At 42.9% G+C, this 27,351-nt stretch overlaps 1 protein-coding gene across 1 annotated transcript in view; it reads left to right on the forward strand.

Moving 5' to 3' along the window:
• trpc5a (transient receptor potential cation channel, subfamily C, member 5a) overlaps positions 1-27,351 on the forward strand; it is a 233,634-nt gene that overhangs the window by 198,062 nt on the left and 8,221 nt on the right. The window contains exons 14-16 of the mRNA XM_033609364.2: positions 12,969-13,164; positions 17,196-17,405; positions 24,313-24,354. Coding sequence (XP_033465255.1) covers positions 12,969-13,164; positions 17,196-17,405; positions 24,313-24,354 — 448 coding nt within the window. The remainder of the gene's footprint in view (positions 1-12,968; positions 13,165-17,195; positions 17,406-24,312; positions 24,355-27,351) is intronic.

The raw sequence follows: 27,351 nt of genomic DNA on the forward strand, positions 1-27,351 counted from the left end.
TGCTCATGAAGTCGGTGATGGACTGTGCTGTTTTCTTCGCTCTCACAGTTGATGGGAGTTACATCGAGCTAAGTGTGTCCAGTGTTGGTTGATTATTCGGTGGAGCAGGTTTAGCGTTAGCTTGGCCGTCAGCGGCTGCGAGTGTGAGGTGAGCCCTCATGCTCGTAGTATTCCCACGGTATTTTACTCTCATATGACTCTGCTCGTAAATCACGTGTGTCATATCCAAGTCCTCCTTTCCGTCTGTGTTAAAAAATCCAAAACAAATCCAGACATTTGATTTATTGGCACATTTCTGATTTCTTTCTCCGCTGCCTCCATCTTTGTTTTGATGAACTTCCTGCCAAATGCTGCTGACTGAGACCTCCGCTGACCTCACCAGGAAAAAAACTTCAGCACCATCTAGTGGAGCAAAAAAGCAACTGACTTTATTATTGTGGCACCAAAAGTTGGCATCTGTGTATTGATACAACATCACATATCCTGACCTCAGCTCGTGCTGTCTGTGGCTGCTACACACCTTTGCCCAAAGGTTGCAGCCCAGAAAGTCCCGAACACCAAATCCACCGCCACGCACTGAGACTGGGTCATCAGTGACGACGCAGAGTATATCTTCATTGTGAGGGAAACAATATAGGTTTGGTAAAATATTGACAATTCGATCCTGACTTCCTGAAGTCTTTTCATGGCGACCTCCTCGCTGCGACGCTGAAAGAGAACATCCACACTCAGCAAACCTTGACTTGAATAAACAAAGCACCATCGTGTTGATCGCAGCTGCTGTCAGAGTTTCTCATCTGCACATCGACCCTGACGTGTTGCCGGTGCATCAGAGGAGTCTGCTGGAAAGAAATCAGCCTCACGCTGAAGCTAAATGAGCGCACTGATCGCCGCGGTGACGGCTGAGATGATGCATTATGCAAACAGAGCGATCGCGGCCCCGCGGGCACCCCAGCCTGCATCAGCATTCATGAGTTTACAGTACAATTATTATTTCCTCTGTGTGTATGTGTGTGTGTGTGTCGTAATTTGCACACACTTATCAACATTTATGAGTTCTTTTGCGAGATCATTTCCTGTTTCTGCTCAGGTGTCTCTCCCCTCCTCTTCTCACTCATCTGTTCTTCGCACTCACTTATCACCATTAATGTGTTACATTGCTTTACACCAGGCACCAAGTGTGTGTGTGTGTGTGTGTGTGTGTGTGTGTGTGTCACTCTGTTTGCCTCTACAATACTTCACTCTCTCTTTTTCTGCCTTCACACAAAAGCTGTAAACACTCCCTCACCGCCGTCTTTCACACTCTGCAAACCTCGGTCTATTTCCTTTCACACACATTGTTCTGTCTCCGTCTCGGGGATTTGCTCACCTTCTCCACGTCTCTCTCCCTCAGCATGGGTGCTACTGGGATTCAGAGACCTTTGCACCCAAATTTAACATATAGAGCTATTACACTAAATAGCCACAGGAACTCGAAGTTCTTTCAGCGCCTGACTGGAGTGTTTCTCTGCTGCCAAGAACCATGGTGAGACTGGTAACGTGTCATTTCATACAGCAGTCAGAGATGTTATTAGTGTGGCTGCAGTGTTTCCGCATCACAGATGAGAGAGGTTACAGCGAGTGTTTTAATGCCGCTGCGACAGTGAGAGCCGTGGCAGGAGGCGTTATGTTTTCAGGCTGTCCATACATCCATCCTTGTCCTTCTCGTGAATGCAATAGAGTGTGCCAGTAAACCCGGAACTCCGTTAGTGCTTTTAGCACTTCGGTTCTCTCGTCTAAAAGTCAATACGTTTTTTGAATGAGATTTTGGTAAAATGCCTCAAATAAGGTCTGTGGTTAACAAAAGCTTAAGCGAGTTTCAGGTTTTGTTCTACGACATAAAACACGTCAGTAAATACCCTACTTGTGAATTTTGAAGCTTTTACGTGTCGTAAAAAAGGCGGTTGCTAACAAGCTGCTCAATACGACTACAAACCCTATCAGGGACATTAAACGTCATCACCCCGAACAGGTGAGAGTGCTGGCAGTCCGCCATTACAGCGTCTTATTTAGCTTAAACAGTCCGATTTCCCCATTATACAATGTTTTTAAAATAAAGCAGCTGAAATCAGTTGAAAGCTTAGTGGCGGTGACGTCAAGAGTCATGCGACCGTGGAGTAGTCATGTAGTCCGTTAAAGCCTAACGTTAGCTTTTTACTTCTGGCGATCGCATTTAAGCTTCAAATGCAGTATGAAAGGTGTTCATATGTGAAGATTATCTCGCTGAACAAAACCTGTAAGTATCATAAACTTGTGTTAGCCACAGAGCTTATTTTCTGACATAATCCAAAACACAATGCGAAAATCACATTCACTTTCTCTTCTGGGAACCAGCGCGATGCTAAACTTCCGGGTTTTGACGTCAGCCCTGGCACACTCTATAGCTCCGTAAGGCCTTGAGGAAGTTTTTCAAATTTGGTACAAATGTCCACATCAGCCCTGTTTCCACCAAGCAGTACAGCAAAGTTGTGGATGGTACCAGTGGAACTGCTCCGTAACGTCCCCATGTTTGGTCCCCCCTCTGTTGGGGTACCTAGCACACAGATCTGGTACTAAACTAGGGTCTAGGTACCATGTCTGAAGGGTTACTGTTGGTTCCAAAGGTACCATACTGAAAGTGTTTGGTGGAGACGGGAAACGATGAACTGACCAAAATTCGGTGATCAAAGGTCAAGGTCACTGTGACCCCACAAACATGGTTTTAGCCATAACTCGGGACTTACTTTGCTAATTATAACAAAATGTCCAATAGGATAGAATTATGGTGGTGACATTTTATATTCAAAAGGTCAAAGGTCAACTTCACTGTGACATCATAATGTTCTACAAACTGGAGAGTGGTGTTTTCAAGTCAGAGTCCTGCACGGGTCCAGTTTTCAAGATCAGCCCCAACCCGACCCGGGGACGTACAGAACCGCACCCGAACGGCAAACCCTTGCATCAGGCCAATTAGTACCGCAACCCGGTCCGACCCGTTGAAACACGACCCGCAGCCCGACCCGTAACCCGGATTTAAAGTAATCATTTTGGGTCATATTGGCTGAATATTGAACAGCATATCGCCACAGTTAAGGTGCCAGTGAGTAAACAACGACCTGAATGAAGCAGCTCTCACAATAAAAACCTGACTTCAGCTCCATCATCAACCCTCTGTGTTCTTCTCCCATACGAGTGTAAAAGCACTCGTTTGTTACGTTTAATGCTTTTAAACTTTTAATCTATGTAAAGGAACTTTACATGTGTAATAATAGACTTACTTTCTGTCCAGAGCGACGTTCAGCAGTTACGAGCCGTCACATGTTTTTAGAATCCATCGAGGAGAGAAGTAATCCATCAGGGAAATGCTTCAGAAACATTATAAAGTGATAGTTGTACGTTTTATCCACTTATTTCTCAAATACCTAAATAATTATTTACTGTTTTGGAAGCTTGTTAGACGGTGGCAGCCATGTTGATTCTGTCGTCCAATCACAAATTGTGTTATTAGATGGTGAAACACGTGTAAACAGCTGAACCAATGACCGTTGCGAAATAGCGGAGGCGATCCTCAGAGAGTAAATAATGACCAAGATAGTTATCTGTAGTTTACCGAACTAATGACTGATGTGTTTATCTAAAACCCGCGATCCGACTCGCATGTTATTTTTTCCACCCAGATCCGAACCCGGGAAAAAATGCTTTTTTAAAAACCACCTGCAAATCAGCTGTTTTTGCGGGTACCCGTCGGGTACATTATTTTGAAAAAGTACACGCATGTAACGAGCAGAAACTGTACATTTCGACCGTCCAAAGCAGACGCAGGATATTTTAATGTGTAGGACCACTGACACTGACTGATGCACTAAATCAGCTGCAAATATTTATTTATGCTCGTTAAAAAACTGAAAACGGAGTCAAAACAACTCAAAAGTGTGTCACAAGAACAGACACTGAAGCCACTGAGTGTGAGGAGAAACTCCTCAGACGGACGTGGCCTGTAAGGACGCAGTGTGAGACAGGTGACAGTGAGCTACTCTGCAGTCGCTCATAATCACAGTAGGCTGAACACTGCTGCCAAGAACACACAGAAAATCTAACATATTCATGAGCACTATAGGAGTGATTTAATTGCATGCTGTCGGGCTTCCAAGTCTAAACACACTTTTGTTTTCTCACACAGAAACACTGCACACACACACACACACACACACACACACACACACACTCTTCCTCTCCCCCTCGTTCTCTCTCGCTGCCTCCCACACAACTGCAGAGCTATAACAGTGAAATGACTGAGTGGCCGTGAGGATCAGCTGGAGCAGTTTATGACTCGGCTTAGTGGAGAGGGAGATGAGAGAGGGGAGAGGAGACGAGGAGAAACAAGGAAAAGAAACAAGGAGATGAAGAGCGAGTAAACAAAGGGGGGAGAGGAGAGGAAAGGGGCCAGGTGAGAAGAGGGCATAGGAAACAAGAAATAAAGAGGAAGAAGTGAGTAGAGGAAGGAGGGAAGACGAGGAGACATGAGGAGAGCAAGCGAGCAGAGGAGGAGAGGATAAAAGGAGAGACGAGAGAAAACAAGGAGAGGATTTAGAATGTGGTAAAGAGGAGAGGAAAGGAAACAAGAACATTGCAGGAGAGGACAGGAGATGCAAAACGAAACAAGGAAAGGAGAGGAGAGAAAACAAAGCGAAGGTAGAAGTGAGGGAAGGAGGTGAGAGATGAGGAGAGGAAACGAGAGGAGGATACAAGAGGTGATGGAAGGGGAGAGAAAAGGAAACAAGGGAAGTCGATGACAGGAGGGGAAAGAAAATAAGTAAGGAGAAGGAAAGGGAAGGAAACAAGGTAGGGGGAGAGGAAAGGAAAGGATGTGAAAGAAGAGGAAATGAAACAAGCAAAGGGGAGAAAGGCAAGGAAACAAGGAAAGGAAAGGAAAGGAAAGGAAAGAAATCAACTGAAGGAGATGAGAGGATAGAACAAGGTGGAGAAGGAGGGAAGGAGACACGGAGAGGGGATAGTAAACAATAAATGAGTAGAGAAAAGAGGGAAGAAGGGGAATCGAGGAGAGGAAACAAGCAGAGGAGAAGAGGCAGGAGAGGATTTAAGAGGTGATAAAGGGAGAGGAAAGGTGAGGAGAAAAACAGGAGAGAAAACAAGGAACAGGTAGAAGAGAGGAAAGGAGACAAGGAGAGGGCATTGTAAAGGAAATAGAGGAGAAGAGATGATAAAAGGAAAGGAGATGAGAGATGAGGAGAGGATACAAGAGGCGATGGAAGGGGAGAGGAAAGGAAACAAGCAAAGGATGGGATAGAAAACAATGGGAGGAGAGAAAAGGAAACAAGGATAGAAGATCAGTGGAGAGAAAAGGGAACAAGTACAGAAGAGGAAAGGCAAGGAAATGAGAGAAGAAAAGAGGAAAGGAAACAAGTAAATGCTAGGAAAGGCAAGGCAAAGGCAACAAGGAGAGGAGAGAAAACTGGGTTGAAGGGACAGGAGAGGAAAGGAAATAAGTAAAGGGAAGAAAAGGAAACAAGGAAAGGAGGAGAAAAGGAGAGGGATATTAAACAAGGAAATAGAGAGGAAGAGTGGATAAAAGGAAAGACGATGAGAGATAAGGAGAGGAAACAAGGACAGCATACAAGAGGTGATGAAGGACTGTGGGAAGGAAATAAGAAAAGGAGATGAAAGGAAACAAGGAAAGTTGATGAGAGGAGGGGAAAGGAAATAAGAAATGGGGAGGAAAGGGACTGAAACAAGGTAGGGAGTAGGAAGGAAAGGAGATGAAAGAAGAGGAAATGAAACAAGTAAAGGGGAGGAAAGGCAAGGAAACAAGGAAAGGAAAGATGAGAAATCAGTGGAAGGAGATGAGAGGATAGAACAAGGAGGAGAGTAAAAGGGGAGGGAAGGAGACAAGGAGAGGGGATAGTAAACAAGGAAAATAAGAATGAAGAGAGGATAAAAGGAAAGGAGATGATGAGAAACGAGGGGAGGAAACAAGGACAGGATACAAGAGGTGATGGAACAAGGAAAGGAAAGGAAAGAAGAGGAAATGATAAAAGTAGTGAAGGAGACAAGAAGAAGGGATAGTAAACAAGGAGAATAGAGAAGAAGAGAGGATAAAAGGAAAGGAGACAAGAAATGAGGAGAGGAAATAAGGAAGGGAAAGACAGAAAGGTAGGAGAGGACAGAAGAGGAACGGAAACAAGGAGAGGGCATGACAGGAGAGGAAAGGAAAGGGAAGGAAAGGCAAGGAAACAAGGAAAGGAAAGAAGAGAAATGGGAGGATAGAACAAGAGGGAGAGTAAAAGAGAGGGAAGAAGAAGAGAGGATAAAAGGACAGGAGATGACAGGAGAGGAAATGAAAGGAAACAAGGAAAGGAAAGGGGACAAAACGATGGCAGGAGAGGAAAGGAGAGGAAAGGAGACAAAACAAGGAAGGCAAGGAAATAATAATAGGAGAGAAGGAGATGACAGAAGAGGAAACAAGACGCATCAGAAAAGAGCAACAACATGTTCACTTAAAATATTTACAAAACAAAACAAAGAGGAGGAAGAGGAGGAGGAAGAACAGAGAGCTAAAAATGAGAGGAGGCCAAGAGGAGATGTCAGAGAGGAGGAGGAGGAGGAGGAGGTGAAGAAGGAGAGGAAAGATAAGAGTGTAATTATTTAATGGATCCTAAATTAAATGAAGGTGTGTGTGACGAGGAGGAGGAAGAGGAGGAGGAGGAGGAGGAGGAGGAGAGGGTTTGAATTTCTCCCTCCTCTCATTCTTCTTGCGTCCATCTTTTTTTTTTCTCATTTCATAACAGCGACGCAATATCACGCTCGGTTGCTCCATTCATCGCCTCGCGCTCTCTTCATTTACACACTCGTCACAGGCTCTCACCCTCTCACACACACACACACACACACACACACACACACACACACGCACACACACACTTCACCTGTACATTTACAGGAAATTCACACCATCACTCGCACTCCGACACACACTCTGTATACTGATTGATAGAGTGATCATTCACGCCCACATACCTACTACACACACACACACACACACACACACACATGAATATTTAATGCAGCACCAGTATAACACCCTGCAGACAAACCTTCTCTCTCCCTCTGTCTGTGATGTGGTGTCGGGGCTCTGCCAATTGTTGCTTCATCAAACATTCAATAAGCTGCGCTGTTACTGTGACTGTCACACAAACAAGGGAGGAACACAGGACAGAGGAGGAGGAGGAGGAGGAGGAGGAGGAGGAGGGAGAGATGGAGAGAGAAAGGGGAGGAAGATGGAGGAAGGGACAGAGAGGAGGTCTTGCGTCACAGATTGCGTTTACATGCACACGGTGAAGGCCTTCATACAGTGAGTCTGTTTCCTTCGTCTGATATTGTCGCGCGTCTAAAAATAAATATGACTTCACGTTGCGTCGGTCACAGTTAGTGTTGTTTTGGCGGCCTGTTTTAATTTTAGTTGTAGTCTAGTCTTTGTGTCAAACTGTCATTTTAGTTTTTATTAGTTTTAGTCATGTTCATACTCTTTTTTTGTCTGGTCAAGTTTCAGTCAACTGAAAGTCTGAGCATTTTAGTCTTATTTTAGTCACAATAATCCATGACTATTTTCGTCTCGTTTTAGTCGACGAAAACTGATGACATTTTAGTCTCTTTTTAGTAATGCAATTCTATTATACCCAGTCAATATAGTATAAGTACCTAGTATAACCAAACCAAAATTTTCTTTTCTAAATTAGCTCCCAGTTAGAGCTAAATATATATTTATTTATACAACAGTTAGTTCCGACCGAGTAATTCGATTGGACGAGAGGCATTCCGTGAGTGCTGATATAAGCTGTGTTCAAAATCGCTCCCTATCACGGATATAGTGCACTATATAGTGTGTTCGCGATTTTGTAGTGTTGATCGAATTCTCCGCGGGTGATTTCATTCACTATATATTGGACTATAAAATACCCACAATGCACAGCAAATGTGAGTGAACAAACGATGTACCCTACATTTTATTCCCGTATACCACAATTCAATGCGGTTGTCTTTTGCCAGAGGAGAAGAAGAAGAACAACCGCAAAGAGAAAAGAAACGAATAGGATGCTAGCCGGTAACGTTAGCTCACGAGCTAACAATAGCCACTTAGCTCGCACGAGCCAGGTAGCTTGTAGCTCGTGCACTATCGTGGGCTATTACAGCTCACAATGCAGACACACCATTGACATTTCAACAGTTTATTGACAAAAAAGTACAACCACCATACAGTTTGATCATCCTCAAAGCGCCCGGTTTGTTTACATGATGCTTGGCGCGTCCATTTGCGTCACAGGAGTATGCGGCGCAGCTACTGACGCGACGACGTTCAGAAAATTTCAGTTAGTGTCCGAAATCTCGTTCAGTCGTTCCCCATGTAGTGCACTATATAGTAAACACGAAATAGGGAATAGTGAGTGAGCGAGTGACATAACATCACTGGGACTTGTAACAGTAAAATCACTCCGCTCACAGGTGTTATAAATATAAATACAACTGTTAATTAACCAACTGTCACACTCACTACATTGACACAAACGGGCACTATAGCGTTACACCAAGAAGATGGATATTTTCCCCAAAATTACATCTGAATTAAATTATGAGTGGTCGTCAGGAGAGGACGAGGAAAAGGAAAGCCAGGACTCTTCTGTGCAGACCTCCAGATGTGTTTGTGTAGCATCAGCCGACCTCGACAAACTGGAGAGGAGCAAAAATGAAGCGAACACGGTCAGGAATGATCAATGATCATCTGATGAGGTACTGATGAGGATGAGGGAGCTTGGAAGCTGAATCCGGCCGTGCCAACGTTTCATCAGCCGAACTGGACGAAGTTACACAGCTGCAGATCAATGTAAATACAAAGTAGCTTGTGAGTTCCTGGTGTGTGTGCCACGTTGCCTGGCAACAGACCGGGGGAACTGTTTTTTTTTTTTGTTTTTTTTCACGGAGCTACATAACATACTTAAAGGTATAATATGTAGTTTTCACACATAAAAATTTCTAAAAACGACTAAACCAATATTATATATTTTGTTTAGTTGTGTACTTTGATGATCAGAAATGTTTCCAACAATTTTTCAAACCCACATAAATATGAAATATTAATAACAGTTACGGACCGTGTCATTAGCTCGCAATGGCGGCGTAACTCCAGTTACCATAGACATTAAATGAAGGAGAAGAAGAAGAAGCAGCAGACCGGATGAGACATCAGAGAATGAACGTTACTGTTGCTAGGCTAAGCTAACTCGTCATGGATCATGATTATGCATTGACCGTTGCTGCACCTTCTGACACCGAAGCTGTCCCGGTAAACAAGCCGTTAAAACGGAAACGTACGGGTCAACCAAGCGATCCCAGAAGAATTTGGGATAAGAAGAGAGCTAAATCCAGGATAAATATTGGTGTGGCCTTTCCGAGATGGAAAGAGCTTCGTGAAAATATAGGACTACAATTCGACGCCGACCTCATGTGTGTTCTACTAGACAGGTAAGCAAACATCTGGCTGATGTTATCGAAATATGAATCATTTCAACCAGTGTATTGCAAGCACTGCTGCCCGCCGGGGCACCAGCGCTCCGGCCAGCGGCCAGCGCTGCGGAGCGGTGTGGAGCAGAGACTGGCTAACCACAACATCTAATGATAGGTTTCTATAATGCTGAGCTGATGCCGGTAAATGAACTGCATTTATAAAAGAGGCAGAGGAATAGCTAAACATAAGACGCACTGAGCAAGAGAGAGCAGCAGAGAGGGAGAAGCCATCGCTAACTGTAAAGCTAAGTAACTAGCAGTTTGCTCAAATAACTAGCAGATTGCGAACCGCTCAGCTAAAGTAAGTAGCATTTCTGAATAGAGTGTAAATACCTGAGGTTAGCGAGACAGTCGCTAAAAAAGAGAACCATGACTTTAACACACGGAAAACCGGACATTATAATCAGTTTATAAAAAAACCCCAGACGGGACGTGAAAAGTGGACATGTCCGGGCAAAAGAGGACGTTTGGTCAGCCTAAGTAACGTTACTACTGATAGTTAGATCAGCTCAGGCTGCTACACCGGCCGACGGACCCCATTTGCATAAAGTGAAACATAAAGTGAATATAACTTCAGTAATATACCTCGTCCATGAGCATTTCTCTGCTGCTGAAGCTCGCTCTGCCAAAAAAACTGCCACGGTCGGTTTCAGTTACACGGAGTGAGGAACGTTAGATCTGTATCTGTTATATAACTACAACTCCCATGATCCCACGCTACTTCATGACGTCACCCAACTCCGTCTTCTGTTATTGTTTTGGTTTGAGACCCCTAGCGGCAGAAAATTACATATTGCACGTTTAAATAATTTATTTCATCACCTTTTGTTAACATTTCCTTACTCAGCATTGCTGTTTAAGCTGTTGTTGAACTGTTGTATAAAAGCAATATCACATGAGAGGTCGTGACGTTGTACTGTATATCGTCACGGCTGTAATCCGTCTGCACAGTGCGACGCACAGCCTAGGAAACAGAAATACTGCAAAATAATAACACGACTAAACATTATAGCGTTATTTCGTCTCGTCTCGTTTTCGTCACGCGATAAAGGTTCGCTGACGACGTATTTAGTCATACTTTTCGTTGACGAAAGCAACACTAGTCACAATTCAGTCCAAATTAAATTAAATTTTCAGAACAGGTTTCCTGCGTTTTTCGCCTCCGTCAGAGCCTTTAGAGACGTCTGACCAAGAATCAGTGAGGACAATGTGGCAGCGGGACACAGCCGAGACACCACAGAGGAACGGGGCGCACACAATCGCCTTATAGCTCAGACAGTTCACTTTCAACAATTCAGATAGTCAGGTGGATGATGATGAAGAGGAGGACATACACCCACCGGCCACTTTCTTAGGTACATCATGCGAGTACCAGGTTTGACCCCCATTTTCATTTTTAGTGTCATTGATTCAACAAAGTGATGGAAACATTCCTCAGACAGCCTGACAATACACAGCAGGTTGTCAAACGTCCACAAGTCATCCTAAAATATGTCTCGAAACGTCCATCATGGAGGAGAAGCTCCTGGACCAACTGGTGGTACTCCCCATGACCCACCCTCTTTTTTAGGGTCTCATGTACCCACACAGATCTCTGTTTATCTGCTGACAGCCTCTCACCCTCAACCAGAGCTACAGACAGTTCCCTCTGCCTCAACATTTTAGGAACTAGATGCAAATAACTGTGAAATAAGATGTAAACTTTAAGAGAAACTGGACAGGTTTTAGAAGCGCACAACCACAAGGCAGTGATTTCATTTTTTTGTTTATAGTTTCTGTAGGTTTTTCAGTTTATTTTAGCTCCTTGAATCTCTGTTTCTTCCTGCTGCAGTATATGTGTGTGTGTGTGTGTGTGTGTGTGTGTGTGTGTGTGTTGCCATCTGTCAGTCACACTCTGTGCCAACAAGTTGTCTCAGTTCAGCACCATTAAGACTAATTTCACTAACTGTCATCTATCAACAGTTCCAGCTCTTCTTTTAAACATTCACTGGCTGTCTCCTGTTTGTTTCTCAGACTGATCTGTCACACAGCCACGAGCTGTCGGAGTAAAAATCAAGCAGTAAATGGATCTGTGGTCGGTACTGTTTAGTTTTACAGCGCCAAGACACATCTCCGATCTCTGATCTCTGAACTCGGCCTGACTGCATGGAGTAGGGGTGTCATGATATAGCAGTGCTGACGATAACCATGATATTTAAAAATAAAATATTGCTTTCATGTTGATAATACACATGTAACTCTTTTGGCCTCTATAATTGTGTATTTAAAAATGAAATGCCACCCTTGTATGGAGTCACAGGAGCGCCATGAAAAATAATAAATCTGTAAAGCAATAACAAAAAAAGTGAAGATATAGAGGAATAAATAAAAGACTAAATAGGTGAAATAAACAATAGAATAAATAAATGTGGAAAATACAAAAACATATGATATATAAAACATTACAATAGTAATACAATTCAATAAATACAATAATTAAAATAATAATAATACAGTTGAAATAATAAAAATAATAAAACAATAGTTATAAATAGTAAAATAATAATTAATAGCATTTACATTTATTTTCACGCATATTTCTGTATATTTCCATTTTTAATTATTTTTAATATATATAAATATCGCATATAAATTACTTTTTTCTGTATTGTTTATTTTTATAAAATTTAATTTATATATTTTTATCCCTTCATTTTTATTATTCTTTCCCTGTTGCTTTTTTATTTGTTTCTATTCATTTATTTATTTTTCTTATATATATTTCCACATTTTTATTTTTATTACAATTATTTTATTAATTTTCTTAATATTTTTATTTGCTTTTTTATGTGTTCTTCCTAATACTTCCACATTTATTTTCTTTGTTTTTTTTTTTTTTTTGTGGGATAGTTTAGGGGCTTTTTTTTTTTTAACAGATTTATTCCTTTTTACGGCACTCCTATAACGCCATATTCCTGAAGGGTTTTATACTCAACATTTATATATACCAAGAAGGACCTGAGAATATTGCCTCTCATCAAACACATATTAACTGCACATTTACAAGAAGCTAGTTCGCTGCACAGTTTTGGTAAAGAGCGACTGAGGGTTGTGCATGTTTGTTTAAAAGCCACCCAGAGAAAGATGAATGTTTCTGAGGATCCTAAACATACAAAATCACTGCTGAGTAACTCTGCAATCATTTATTTATTTGAACTCAATGTTACATGCAGCTCTTTGTAGATAAAACTTAAAAGAGTTAAGTGTTTCCCTCTTCCCTCTCTGAACGTCTGCCTCTTTATTACGGAGTGTTTCATTGCTTTTGTATTTCTCTACGTAGGAAAGAATCCTTCACAAAACTAAAAGTTTTCTCTTTTTTTGTTGTGTGTCCTCAGGTTATTCGAGACTCTCCAGTCTCTGTTCTGGTCGATATTCGGGCTGCTGAACCTGTACGTCACCAACGTGAAGGCCCGGCACGAGTTCACCGAGTTCGTCGGGGCGACCATGTTCGGGACGTACAACGTCATCTCGCTGGTTGTTCTGCTCAACATGCTCATCGCCATGATGAACAACTCCTACCAGCTCATCGCTGTAAGTCACAGCCTCAAATGTTTTCTGACCCATTGTAGTAGTCACATAATCACAGCCTTTAGTGGCTCGCTCAAATATCCTGAACATCATTTTCTCTGTTAAATGTCCATATAAAATGTCTTGAAATTACTTTTTTATGTCGACCCAATAGTCCATAACCCAAATATATTAAAGTTTCTTATCATAATGACACAAAAAGAGATTAAATACTTTGACTTTTTGACAAATACAGTACAGGCCAAAAGTTTGGACACACCTTCTCATTCAATGCGTTTTCTTTATTTTCAATACTATTTACATTGTAGATTCTCACTGAAGGCATCAAAACTATGAATGAACACATGTGGAGTTATGTACTTAACAAAAAAAGGTGAAATAACTGAAAACATGTTTTATATTCTAGTTTCTTCAAAATAGCCACCCTTTGCTCTGATTACTGCTTTGCACACTCTTGGCATTCTCTCCATGAGCTTCAAGAGGTAGTCACCTGAAATGGTTTTCCAACAGTCTTGAAGGAGTTCCCAGAGGTATTCAGCACTTGTTGGCCCCTTTGCCTTCACTCTGTGGTCCAGCTCACCCCAAACCATCTCGATTGGGTTCAGGTCCGGTGACTGTGGAGGCCAGGTCATCTGCCGCAGCACTCCATCACTCTCCTTCTTGGTCAAATAGCCCTTACACAGCCTGGAGGTGTGTTTGGGGTCATTGTCCTGTTGAAAAATAAATGATCGTCCAACTAAACGCAAACCGGATGGGATGGCATGTCACTGCAGGATGCTGTGGTAGCCATGCTGGTTCAGTGTGCCTTCAATTTTGAATAAATCCCCAACAGTGTCACCAGCATAACACCCCCACACCATCACACCTCCTCCTCCATGCTTCACAGTGGGAACCAGGCATGTGGAATCCATCCGTTCACCTTTTCTGTGTCTCACAAAGACACGGCGGTTGGAACCAAAGATCTCAAATTTGGACTCATCAGACCAAAGCACAGATTTCCACTGGTCTAATGTCCATTCCTTGTGTTTCTTGGCCCAAACAAATCTCTTCTGCTTGTTGCCTCTCCTTAGCAGTGGTTTCCTAGCAGCTATTTGACCATGAAGGCCTGATTGGCGCAGTCTCCTCTTAACAGTTGTTCTAGAGATGGGTCTGCTGCTAGAACTCTGTGTGGCATTCATCTGGTCTCTGATCTGAGCTGCTGTTAACTTGCGATTTCTGAGGCTGGTGACTCGGATGAACTTATCCTCAGAAGCAGAGGTGACTCTTGGTCTTCCTTTCCTGGGTCGGTCCTCATGTGTGCCAGTTTCGTTGTAGCGCTTGATGGTTTTTGCGACTCCACTTGGGGACACATTTAAAGTTTTTGCAATTTTCCGGACTGACTGACCTTCATTTCTTAAAGTAATGATGGCCACTCGTTTTTCTTTAGTTAGCTGATTGGTTCTTGCCTTAATATGAATTTTAACAGTTGTCCAATAGGGCTGTCGGCTGTGTATTAACCTGACTTCTGCACAACACAACTGATGGTCCCAACCCCATTGATAAAGCAAGAAATTCCACTAATTAACCCTGATAAGGCACACCTGTGAAGTGGAAACCATTTCAGGTGACTACCTCTTGAAGCTCATGGAGTGAATGCCAAGAGTGTGCAAAGCAGTAATCAGAGCAAAGGGTGGCTATTTTGAAGAAACTAGAATATAAAACATGTTTTCAGTTATTTCACCTTTTTTTGTTAAGTACATAACTCCACATGTGTTCATTCATAGTTTTGATGCCTTCAGTGAGAATCTACAATGTAAATAGTCATGAAAATAAAGAAAACACATTGAATGAGAAGGTGTGTCCAAACTTTTGGCCTGTACTGTTTATTAAAGTTCACTATCATAAGTGAGAAAAAGAGCACAGAATAAAAACAGATTGATAGTTTTGCTTGAAAAATGACTCAAGCGATTAAACGCTTATCAAAATAGCAGCAAGTTTTCGGCCAGCTCTAATTTTTCACCCTGATAAACAAAAAAAATGAGTTAATTAAAAAGATAAAAGACTTATTAAGTACGTAACATCAAATACCAAAAAGAAAAGGTGTGGACCAGGTCAAATTAATGAAAAGATGAAAAAGATGAAAATCTGCAAGGCTGCATCACAACAGGTCGATGTTAGATCAATTCAGTTCACAAAATACAAGTACAATTCACAAGAAATAATGGGATATGAAGTGGAAGTTTGAGAATAGGGGCCCAGACATGAAGCAATTTGTATTCTAAAATGAGTTCACGAACACGTTGTCTAGAATAAAGAACAAAGACAGTGAATTTAATATACAGTAACATTTATAACACACAAAACTCCTGAGACTTACCAAAAATCTGGAGACAAAACTGCCCTGATGCTAACTACCAAATGGTCCCAGTGAAGTGAATAACTTTGATTGTTCTCCTGGGAAACCTTTGGTTCTGGCGTTCATGTGGATACCACTTCACATGTTCCACCCACCCACCCACCCTCTCATGGGAACAGTACTCCCCAGTGGCAGTGGCCCACATCGCTGGCAAACATCGCTCAGGAATGTGACAAAGACCTCAAAGTGTCGACCTGGCCTCCAAATTCCCCAGATCCCAATCTGAATGAGCATCTGTGGCACGTGCCATTAACCCACCTCACAACCCACTGGACTAAATGGGTCTGCCGCCAACGCACCGCAGGACACTGCCAGAGATCCTGTGTCCATGCCTCGACAGGTCGGAGCCAAGTCCGATCCAAGGAGGCCCCACTGGATTAGGGTTACATCTGGGGTACCGGCACATCACAAGAATCCTTGAGCAGAATTTTGGAAGCCAAGTCGACACGGCATAGTGCCTGATCCTGCTGGGGGGGCAACTGCCATTGGGGAGTGCTGTTGCCATGAGGGGGAGTGCGGTAAATCAGCAACACATTCTCAGCTCTAATGACTAAATACATATTTCAAGGTATGTTGCTGAATTTATAACGAGCAATTTTCTAATGTAGGCTGAGAAGGAAGTCAGATGGGGAGAGACAGGGATATCACGTACTGACGCTGAGTGACAGACATGTTGGTCTACGTCTTGTTCTCTTCTGCTAACTCTGATTTGATTTTGTCTTGTGAAACTCGTGTGGTTTTATTTCTCATACCAACGGTAACCATGGCAACAGGAACAATCCCTTTTTGCTTTGGTCAACATGTTCAACACACAGTTGCTGAAGACAAAACTTTAGCTTGGACCGGTTGTCGTTACAGACACGGACAGCGCAACAGAGACATTTTAGAAAATGCTAAGCTAACATTAGTTAAATATTTGTTAAAAAATAAATCTGTATTTGCTAAACTGAAGGCAAATTACTTTAGAAAAGAACCAGCATTGGAAGTTAGCCACCAAGAGTAGCCACTGGGACTCACCACAGGCAGTCTATGGGACGAACTAGCTTACTGCTACTTGTGCTATCTCACAGGAAGTTGCGCCCATAATCATTTCTACAGTAGTGCCCTCAGGAATAAGGTGGATAAGCTGCTGCTTTCTAGTCTCATATGTATGAGAGGAACCCTCTCTATTACATTCAGCAAGCTTCAGAAGACTGTACCTATGGAAAAGAGTCAGTTAAACACCCTAAAGGCCCAAATATTTACCTCAGGCTTTAATTTCTCTTCTGATCTCCAGTTAATGCAAACTCAGGCAGTCTACTTTGCCTCATCATCTCCCTTCAATGTTCTTACAGTGAAGGCAGCTGTCCCTTTCTAGGCAGGATTTTATTGTGACAAAACCTCCAGAGTTGTAACTAAGTAGAATGAATGAGATTATGAAGACATTATTTGTGCTAAAAAGAGACACTGAGAGCAGCAGAGCAGTGACTACAACATGACTGAGGGACACGTTATTCTAAATGTACCATGTGAGCTGTTGCAGGACGCTACAGGTCAGTGATTTTTCACCTGGCCGTGTTGTACCAGCTTTACCAGAATAAAAAAAGACCACCTGTCGGTTTGTGTCCTGACCCCCAGCTGTCTTGTCTTTGTCCTCCAGGACCACGCCGACATCGAGTGGAAGTTTGCCCGCACCAAGCTGTGGATGAGTTACTTTGACGAGGGCGGCACGCTGCCGCCTCCGTTCAACATCATCCCCAGCCCCAAGTCCATCCTGTACCTGCTCGTGTGGCTCCACAACAAGCTGTGCAGGAGAGGCCAGCCACCCGGGGACGACACGCACAAATGTGAAAACCTCCGAGAGTTCACCGTAAGTCTCACATTCATAGTCTTATTAATCATAGTCTTTAATGTTTGTTATTGTGTCATCATTTCTTGCTTTTGGTAGAGGCAGTATCCAGACACACAGCATCAGTGAGCTCATTGTGTTAACGTTACCTCCACGTTCACATCTTGAATCAGCACATTTTCAATAACTTAACTGGCTTCCTGTCCGTATACAAATTATACCTTTTTATATACGGCTGCTGTTGAATAGAATAAACTCCCAGTATCTTTGAAACTTTGAAAGACTTACTGCACATTCAACAAGAGAAAAATCAGATAAGAAGGACCCATACAGGTGCCAGCTGCTACTCAACTTTAACACACTCACACACTGATAAGCTAGTCAGTGGGAGCAATTTGGGGTTCAGTATCTTGCCCACAGGTGCTTCGACATGCAGACTGATAATCTATGTTAATCTATATTTAATTTAAAATCTCTTTAATGTTGTTGCAGACGTGACAGAAGTATGTTCATTATAGTTCGTGATAGTTTATTACCGCCAAAAATGTTATCCTCTTGAGGGTCGTGGGGGGGCTGGAGCCTATCCCATTGGGCTAGAGGCAGGGTACACCCTGTCACAGGGCTGACACATGGAGACAGACAACCATTCACACTCACATTCACACCTACGGACAATTTAGAGTCACCAATTAACCTGCATGTCTTTGGACTGTGTGAGGAAGCTTAAGTACCCACGCTCACAAGTCACATTCTGCACAGAGGGGCTCCCCCACCCAGGGGAGTGACATATGTCACTGGCGTTGTATGCTACACACACTTGCCCACCATGTTATTTTAAAAACTTGATCAACATTTGGTTTCACATGGGACACAAACAGCGGTCTCCAGGGTGAAAGTCTTGAGTTTGTTTGACCCATCCACCTCCACTCCTGCCCACCCTATATGGACTTTCTCACTCTTAATACACTAAGCTTTAAAAGTGCTGCTACCCCATGCATCTCATACCAGCGCTAAAAGGTGCCTCAGTGCATCTGTATCTGATGCCGACAGGCCACTGACCAGGAGTCAGTATGTAATGAGCTGCGATAATATTCATACATGCAGTTAAACTTAGACTTCTTATACGCAGCAGACTTTCTTTCTTGTTTCTTTGCCTTTATTGTTTGTGTCAACCATGCTAAGCTCTCTGCGCCCCACAGAGGAACATTTCATCCGTCTGCATATGAAAAAACAAATTTCAAATTAAAGTTGAGCTTGAATTTGATGGCTCATGACGGGACGAGCTGCGGCGGCCCGCATCAAACCAGTGAGCTCTGCAGTTACGACAGTCGGTCTCTGTTCTGCTCCACTTCAGACAAAACTCCCAAAGTTCACGAACTCCTGAATAAATGTTTTATTTATTCATGTGTAGCCTAACGTGCTGCCGTGGCCATATGCCCGTCACCCAACAGTCATGCAAACAAGCTGCGGAGGCCTCAGCCGGGCTGTAAGGCCATATGCTGATATTCATGTTAACAAGTCACCGGAGGATTCGCAGGCTTCACATGCAAACTGAGCTCTGGTTACTGTGAATGCTGCTGTACGTTGAAAGCAGCTGCACGAGCTGAAGGAACGTGCGCTCTCTGCAGGGAAAATTCAGTTTTATTGTGTCAGTTTGATGATAATACTTTACTCACCACTCATCGCTCAGAGTCCAACAGGAAATAGAAGATAACACAAACAAATCAACATGTTTTATTTAATTTGTTGATGGAGAAAGGCCAGATTTGAACAACAGTACTTCTTCTGTCCTGACCAAAATGTGTCTCGTGCTGCCACTGGTCTTGTTTACATGTTTTTCAAGAAGATTTTTCCCAACATATGTCCTAATTTTGCCAGTTTTATTCTGCTCTAAGTGCTAAAAGAACAACATTTGTTCTGATCAGTCTCAAGTCTTGAAATCTGGTGGACAGCAGTGCAACTTTTCAGATCGCATGAAAATCACACTCTTATCAACAGTTAAAGTCAGTGACCAGTTGCACAAAACACCTTAAATTTTCTCCTCAAGTATTAATTTTGTCTCAACTAAGGTTACTTTAGTTAAGGGAAAAAGATAGCTTTGAAAGAGATGGAAATATAGCAGGAGAAAAGAAGACAATGAAACCATACTGGTCAGAGGAGCAAAGGATTAAACTTCTGGAGGAGTACAATCATAGAAAGCAAAGTAAATTTGATCCCCAAATACCAGAGAACAGAAAACAACTGTAGGAAGAAGCAACACAAAATTTATTCAGTCAAATCTAAAGTGTAGAATCAGAACTTTTTTCATTTGCCACCTTAAACTCGGTCATGTTACAGTTGACATAGAGACCTCAAGTGTTTTTTGCTGTGCTTTGGTTGCTAAGGTCTTTTGTGCAGCGGTCTAGGGATTCCTTAAGTGTTTCAATCAGGAGAAGTGAAGTAAAGATAATATTTCATACAGAGTAAGGCCCAATCCCAATACTCCCCCTTGTCCACTACCCCTTGGCCCTTGAAATGAAGCAACGAGGGGTTGAAATTGTTCCCTAGGAATTTGGACACCACTCGTTCCGTCACCGCGTCAGTTACGTTCACACATACATAACTAATTTAAAAAGGAAACTGCGAGCTATCTACATTTCCAACCGGCATCTACAGTGGAGTCTCCAGTTGAGTTCATCCTACCGATCACGTTTGCTATATTCATCATGCTTCGTTTGATGAACGACAGACGACAGGGGACTTCTGCTAGCTAGCTAACCAGCTAACATTACGAGGCAGCATAGTTATACTAGTTGGCGTGTTATCGTAACTTGAAAAATCTGACAATTTTGCAGAACAGGACAGATGACAGACGCCAGATAGTGCGAGCTAGTTAGCTAGCTAGCTAACAAGCAACCTGACAACGGTAACGTTAGCTAGCTGGCTAGGTTTCTGTAAACTCCAACGTAGACATTTTGAATAGCAATAAAAAATTGTTATACCGTTCTCTACACAAATACACAGTTATTCGAAAACATTTTTACAAAAGTTCCATGTTTATTTGCGAAATTATACGTACATGTATGAACTTTTTTCCCCGTCTCTTGCTCGGTGGTAGCCATGGCGATGTCTACTCCTCACTGGCATGTCAGCATCTGAAATCCCTCGCTCCGACGGGCTAGTTTCATACCCACTTCCCCTCGTTATGCCCCCTACCCCTACACGCAAAAAGGAACTGGGACACCCTTACCCCTCGAGGGAACACGCAAATCTAGGGGTAGGGCCAAGGGGGGGGTATTGGGACTGAGCCTATGAGTGTGCAGATTAACAGATGATTAGTGGTGATTAAGATTTAACAGATGTCTTTGGCGCCTGGGAGATATTTTGTGAAAGGCAGCAGGATAAATCCCTTTATGGAGTCCAGACACTGGTGGAGGTGGTGGCTGATGACTCTGAGGCCGATGAGGCTGATGAATCCGTAAAGACCAGGTGGTGATGGGGAGGTGGAGGGCGCACACGACTGCAGCAAGACAGAACTACAGCAGAGAAAGTACAATTTTTAAAATGAGCGGTAAGATGATAGGCTGACGGAGAACCTCAACTAGGACTTTAAGGAAAATTTCAACTTTGTGCAACCAGCCCCAGAATTTTTGGGTAAAGAAAGAAAATGCTAATGTTGTGTTTAATAAATATACTACATATGAATTTACACTGCACATGTGTGTATTATTTTATATTAATAAATTCCAATCATGAGGTACATTCAGACAGCGCTCCGAATTTTTGCCAACAGAACTTGCTAGCTAGCACTGGCTAATGTCTACGGAGAGTTGTTTTGCCTCCAGCTAAGCCCCGCCCACCAAAAAACTAATACCAATACTTTTGTGCTTTTACTTAAAATTTTGAATGCAAGACTTTCACTTGTGATTGAGTATTTCTGTACTGTGGTGTTACTGCTTCTCCTTTACGTAGATGCTTTGCGTACTCCTTCCACTACTGCCTGTAACAACAACTCATACTTTGTAACATGATCATATGTTTTGTGTATAAAATCAAAGTATGAAAAGTAACTAAGAGTTACGGAGCAGCGCAGGAGCAAAGTGGACGAACGTATATCGTCTTACAGGAACGCAATCAGACCGCACGTGGAGCGACATCAGCTGTGTGTCTGTGAGCACAGAAGGAACATCAGCAGATAAACACGTCCTGATAAACACATTTAACAGTCCAGTCATCTGGAGAGAGAGACTGTGAGCAAGCACTGATAACACACACACACACACACACACACACACACACACACACACACACACACACACACTGAGTGCAGCTGGCATGTTCACCTCAGCTGAAGTCAGTTGAGTTATATAAGCCAACCAGCCCACATAGGTTCACAGAGCCACACAGCTCTGCAGAGATCTGATCAAGGGAGGGAGCCAGGGTGTGTGTGTGTGTGTGTGTGTGTGTGTGTGTGTGTTGACAGAGTAAGCTGGAAAACAACATGAGATATGGAAGGCGCTGATAGGTGGAGAAGGATTGTTACAGGAAGATGTGGAGAGGATGAACACCAGATCTGTTACTCAAGTAAAAGTACTAATACCACGCTGTGAAATACTCTGTTACAAGAATATATATTATTTAATTGTTATTTTTTATTTAATTATTATTAATATATGTAATATTTATTGATTTTTTTCAACACTTATTTGTGCATGTATCAGAAACATACAAGTTGATAATACTTTCTTCTCCGTGGTGGATCTAATTTCACGTACTTTATATTTGGCTGCAGATAATTTGCTGATTATTTTCTTGATTGGTTTGTAAAACATTAGATAAAAGTAGAGACATGCTTTAAATGTCTTTTCTCCCACCAACAGTCCAAAACTCATGATGACTCAGTTTACTGTCATTTAATGCTGTGTACACACTAAACGGTATCAGCCCGATTGTCGCCCGTCGCAGCGACATACGGTGTCGGCTCGGATCGTGAACGACAACAAGTGTTGTATGTGATAATCCATTGTTCATGAGGTGTAGTGTGTCATAGTAGACGACAACTGATGCCACGTCTGGGACGCCTCATGATGTTCCAACAGAAAGTCTAGCATGTTTGATTTTCTTTTTGTCATTCATGATCAGTGTTGGGTAAGGGTTACTTTAAAAGTAATCAAAGTACGTTACTGCGTTACTTTTTAAAAAAGTAACCAGTTACTTTACTGCGTTACTCCCTGAGTAAAGTAACTCAATTACTTTAAAAGTACTTCCAACGTTACTCCCTGAAAAAAGTAACTCAAGCACTTTTAAAGTACTTTTGAGTATTCTGCATTTCCTATTGGGCAATGGACCACAGGGCGCTAAGCCTACATTTTTTTGTCTCCAAAATTAAAGTTATGGACCACTTGCCCTTCACTGAGATCCAGTTCTCCCATCACAGCCGTCACTTTGACCAGTAGAAACACAGAACAATCTGCTGCCGTAGACAACTGTATGACAACAACACCCCAGCCTTTAAAATATTTCCTCTAGGGATGTTACCACACAGAGTAAAAGGGGGAAATGATGGTGTGAAACAGCAGAGGCACTTTACTGATGCATCGCCCATCATTTCAAACTCAACACTTCCTGTATCTGTTTCAAATTAAAAGCCCCTTATAACCTCGGCTAAGAGAATCCCTCCATTTTCTAATCAGGCTTTTATTGTGAAACATTTGCAGGAAATTGTTGTGGAGGATTCGGTGACTTGTATGTTTGTGTACGGTACTTCACTGGCTGGCACATGAACAGACACAGTGACTGAAATGATAGTAATAATAATAAAAATGGGACAAGAATATGGCCGGGGATAATCGTGTAGTTTGTCGTGTTTGTCAGCCAAGTCTCGGCACGATTTTTTCATGTGGCATAGTGACTGCCAGAACGGACAAAAATGTCGTGTAGCGTGAACCCGGCATTAAGAAGCAGACACACCAAACGAAGGCTGACATCCGGATATTTACCGTGCGCTAGCTAGCAAAGAAACCACAAACAATTACAAACTGCTCCTGCTAAAGAGCTCAATGACCCTCTTGACTTCTGCTGATCAGAAAAGTAAAGTTTAGGTGCCTCAAAACTGTAAATGTATTTATTTATTTACCACCGCTGCTTTAATCAAAGGGATACAAACGTAAATGCAACATGACATCAAATCTCAATTTGAAAGCACAGCATCCGAAGGTCCTGCATAACAATCACATATTAAACCAAATGTATTCACAGCCCTCTGTAAAAGAGGAAGAAATGACTCTGATGGTGCCTTAAAATAAAATCACAAAGGTCATAACGAGTTTCGCTGTAATGCTTTCTTATTGTTTTATTTAAATGTGTGTATGATGGTGCATTTTCTCTTATTGTCTTCTTTGTCGAGCGCTCAGCTGCATGGATAAGAGTGCAGCATCAGTTGCAGAGTGAACCCACTCTGACTTCTATAGGTCTGGTTCGACGCTGTAGCTGCTCTCTAAAAATAACCTGAACGCTCTCAGTGCACTTGATTCAATTGGTTCCAACATTTGATGAGGTGAGGAGAGGCGCGTTAGAGAGGAGATGCTCACACTGAGATGATCTGAGCGTCAGCTAAAGGTCTGAAAATGGAAATGAAGAGCAGAACTTCTCTCCCAAAAAAAAAATAAAAGTCATATATCCATTTTTAGAGGAGGAAAATGATTAACTGGAGTTCATTACTCAGCAGCTCTGCAGTGTGGAGGATCCAGGCTGTAAAAGTGTCAGTCTGTCAGCCAGAGGCAATTTGTTACCTGTTCGCTTTTGTTCTAGTTTGATGCTATTCATCATTTTTGAAAAGCGGACGTCACTGTTTTAAAGAAAAGAACTGTGCAAGTGTTTTATGGTTTTTGAAATCAGGTTGTCGCATGAAACATCATGTGTTGAACATGCTTTCTTTTTGTCTCTGCAGGAACGCCACGCTGACAGTCTGATACAGAATCAGCATTACCAGGTCGGTACACCATCACTGCTTCGTGTGTGTGTGTGTGTGTGTGTGTGTGTGTGTGTGTCCTCCACAAAAATCTAGTTCCTATAGGCTACAGATCACAGTGTAAAAGTGAACCACCACATCACTGCTGATCACCACCAGCTGTGTGGCATCACAGTGTGTGCAGATGAACTGTGTTTGGCTTCACCCTTATGCTGCTGCCAGCACCCGGACCTCCGCCGCCAGACGGGCAGGGATCTCCGAGGGAAGTCAAACAAATTGCGATGACGCAGAGCTGGTTGAATATCAGCAAAGTTTCCCTGCTTCCCTTCACTGGTTCCTGTACAGCAGGGTCGGTCTTTGTTTCACTGTTATAATAATTACAAAGCAAAAGCAGCATGTGTATACATTCAGTAGGCTATATCTTCAGTAGCTAGCTAGCTAACCCTACACTTTTCAGGGTTTGACTTTGGTTTTGGAACAGGGAAGAAACGTATATCTTTTTCCAACCTCTCCAGGTAACGAGTATCATTAATACAGGACACATTTAGCTCCAAATCCACAAAACCAGCCTGAAAATGAAGGAAATCTGAAACGACTGCATTAGAGCTGTGCTGTTGTCGGACCCTGGTCTGAGCCGGCCTGATTCTACATTATGATTGGCCAGTCTTCGTCTGGGGGCGAACAGTCAATTGTGTTCATGTCTTTAAAGCCGCTACAAGGAACTTTTAACTGGATATGCAAAAGTCTCTCGTTTCTGCTGTTGTCTGTGCGTGACCTACAACAGCAAATGAGACCATCGGTGTGAAGATAAGCTATTTCTATATAGTGTATATCCATACCTTTAGGAAACTGTGTCCGGGTCTGCCCCAGGTCGCTTCCAGGATGAAACGATTTACGGCACTCAGATGGCACACGTCATCTTACCTAGCTGCTTACATTTATAGTGACTCTTATAAATAGTCGCTATTCCTCCTCCTCAACCCGACGTCCGCGGGGAGTTAAAATAGCAGCAATCATCAGGTAAAAGTTCTGTGAAAGCACTGGACTCACCAACAGTCAGCCACGTCTCAGTCACACAGAGAAAACCCAATCCTCGGGAAGTCAGGAAATCCTTCAGGGAAACGTTTTGTTTGCTAGCGATCTAGCATTTACCAGCCCAATCCTGGCAGGAGCCGGCGGGTCCACGGCGTTAGCTGTCCGGGGAGCCACACACAGAGGCCGCAGGTTGCGCAGATTCACCCTGTGCCAGCAGGGACGAGGAGAGCAGGGGCCGTGGGGCTGGAACGCCTCATCCGGGCCGACGACAGGTACCAGCCAGGCGTCGACAGGATCCAGCGAGTGCCGAGAAATAAAGAGGCGAGGCACTCAGTCCAAGAAGCCGTGGAAGTGCTCGCCAAAGAGGCCTTGAGCCTGACCAGCCGACCGCTGCGTTTACCCCTGGCGGCAGTGGCGCTTACGCCGGAGAGGTGGAGCTGGGGCGCGGCAGAGGTGAGCTGGGATCCCTGATAGGAGCGGGGGCAAAGTTTTCCCGTCTTGTTGTTTCATTCATCCCCAAAACAAACACATGTGCGAGCCAGGTAAGCGTCTTTACGACAATGCGCTAGAGCTCATGGGAAATGTAGGCTTCATTCTGGCAAAACACTACCGCTTTTGTCCACAGGGTCGCCAAAATCAACTCAAAATGAAAGTTCTTTGTAGGGGCTTTAAACGTTAAAATTGATTTTTGAAATATTAAGATTTTAAAAACATGATCATGAAAGGCAGAATTGTGGAGTAATGCGTTGCTGTCCGATGAAAACAGCCTGTTTTATCTGAGTTCAGCTAAAGACAAGTTTTCCTAGTCATTTAGGGCCATTAGTCAACTAGTCGCCTGCATGTTTACGATATTAATTTAGTTATTAAATGATATATTTTGGTGGTTTGAGTTGAAGGTGTGAGAAAGAATAGTATCAGTAACATTGTTAACACTGTGCTACATTACAGAGAAATACAAAACCGTACTAATGAACCTTCATTAATATAGGTCTATATTTTATCTACAAGTGCACGTCACACACTGAGCGAGCCGCCTGTTAATGACGCTGTGGGCTAATGGGCATGTAGCTACTTCCATGTTTCAGATGATACGTCATGTTTGTAGTCGACCAATGAAGATGAGTTTACATATCACCTTGGGTTCGTCCTTCACCTTCTCAAAATGATCCCACACTTTGGATTTCCTGCCCGACATGTTATTAACTAGCCTGTGGAATAACCGCAGGTACCAGCCCTGGAAATTAACCTGACTCCTGTCTGACTGCTGAGCGTGGACACTTCGTGTGTCTGCCCTTTCAAATTAAAGTCCCACACGGTCCAGGCATGTAGGTTTGGATTTATTCTGACGAGATGCGGCTCCTGATAGAGTTTCATGTTTGCTTTACCAATGAAATCTTGCTTCTGGTCGCTTAACATTTGGTCGACTATTAGGAGGCAGCCCTGTTGACATCCAGCTTTTAACATCAGTAAGGCAGACATTCGGTAAACATTAAGTAAGATTTTGCTCGATGAATTTTAAGGAAGCGTCTCATGCAATACCTGAGCAGAGACGTGCACACACAGAAGATCCCTGTAGTCCAACACGGGTAAAAACGTGGCAGCAACCAGGCGACCTCATAACACCCCAAAAATGAAACAAAGAAGATCTAAAAATCTGGCAGGTATGAGAGTGTATTGATAGAGAAAGTGATAACAATCTCTTCCTGTAACAGAGCAACTCGCTGACCTGCAGTGCTTTAACTTCTCACCTTGCCGCAGGTTGTGTCAGTACACCGCGTCCTCTAATATGAGTTAAACTGATAGCGAGCGCCTCGTTTAAACTCTTCAGCAGTTGTTGATTATGAAGGAAACAGTGGATTGTTTTTGGCGTCTGCGACTGTTATTCTGATGTCCAGTTTTTTGGGGGATGCGTGCAAGAGTTTGTGCGGCGAATCAAGCGAGACGGAGCTCTTGTATTTTGACACCTCTGCACTGGCAGCGAAT

Source organism: Epinephelus lanceolatus, chromosome 22 (genome assembly GCF_041903045.1).
Source record: "Epinephelus lanceolatus isolate andai-2023 chromosome 22, ASM4190304v1, whole genome shotgun sequence".
NCBI classification, from domain to species: Eukaryota; Metazoa; Chordata; class Actinopteri; order Perciformes; family Serranidae; genus Epinephelus; species Epinephelus lanceolatus.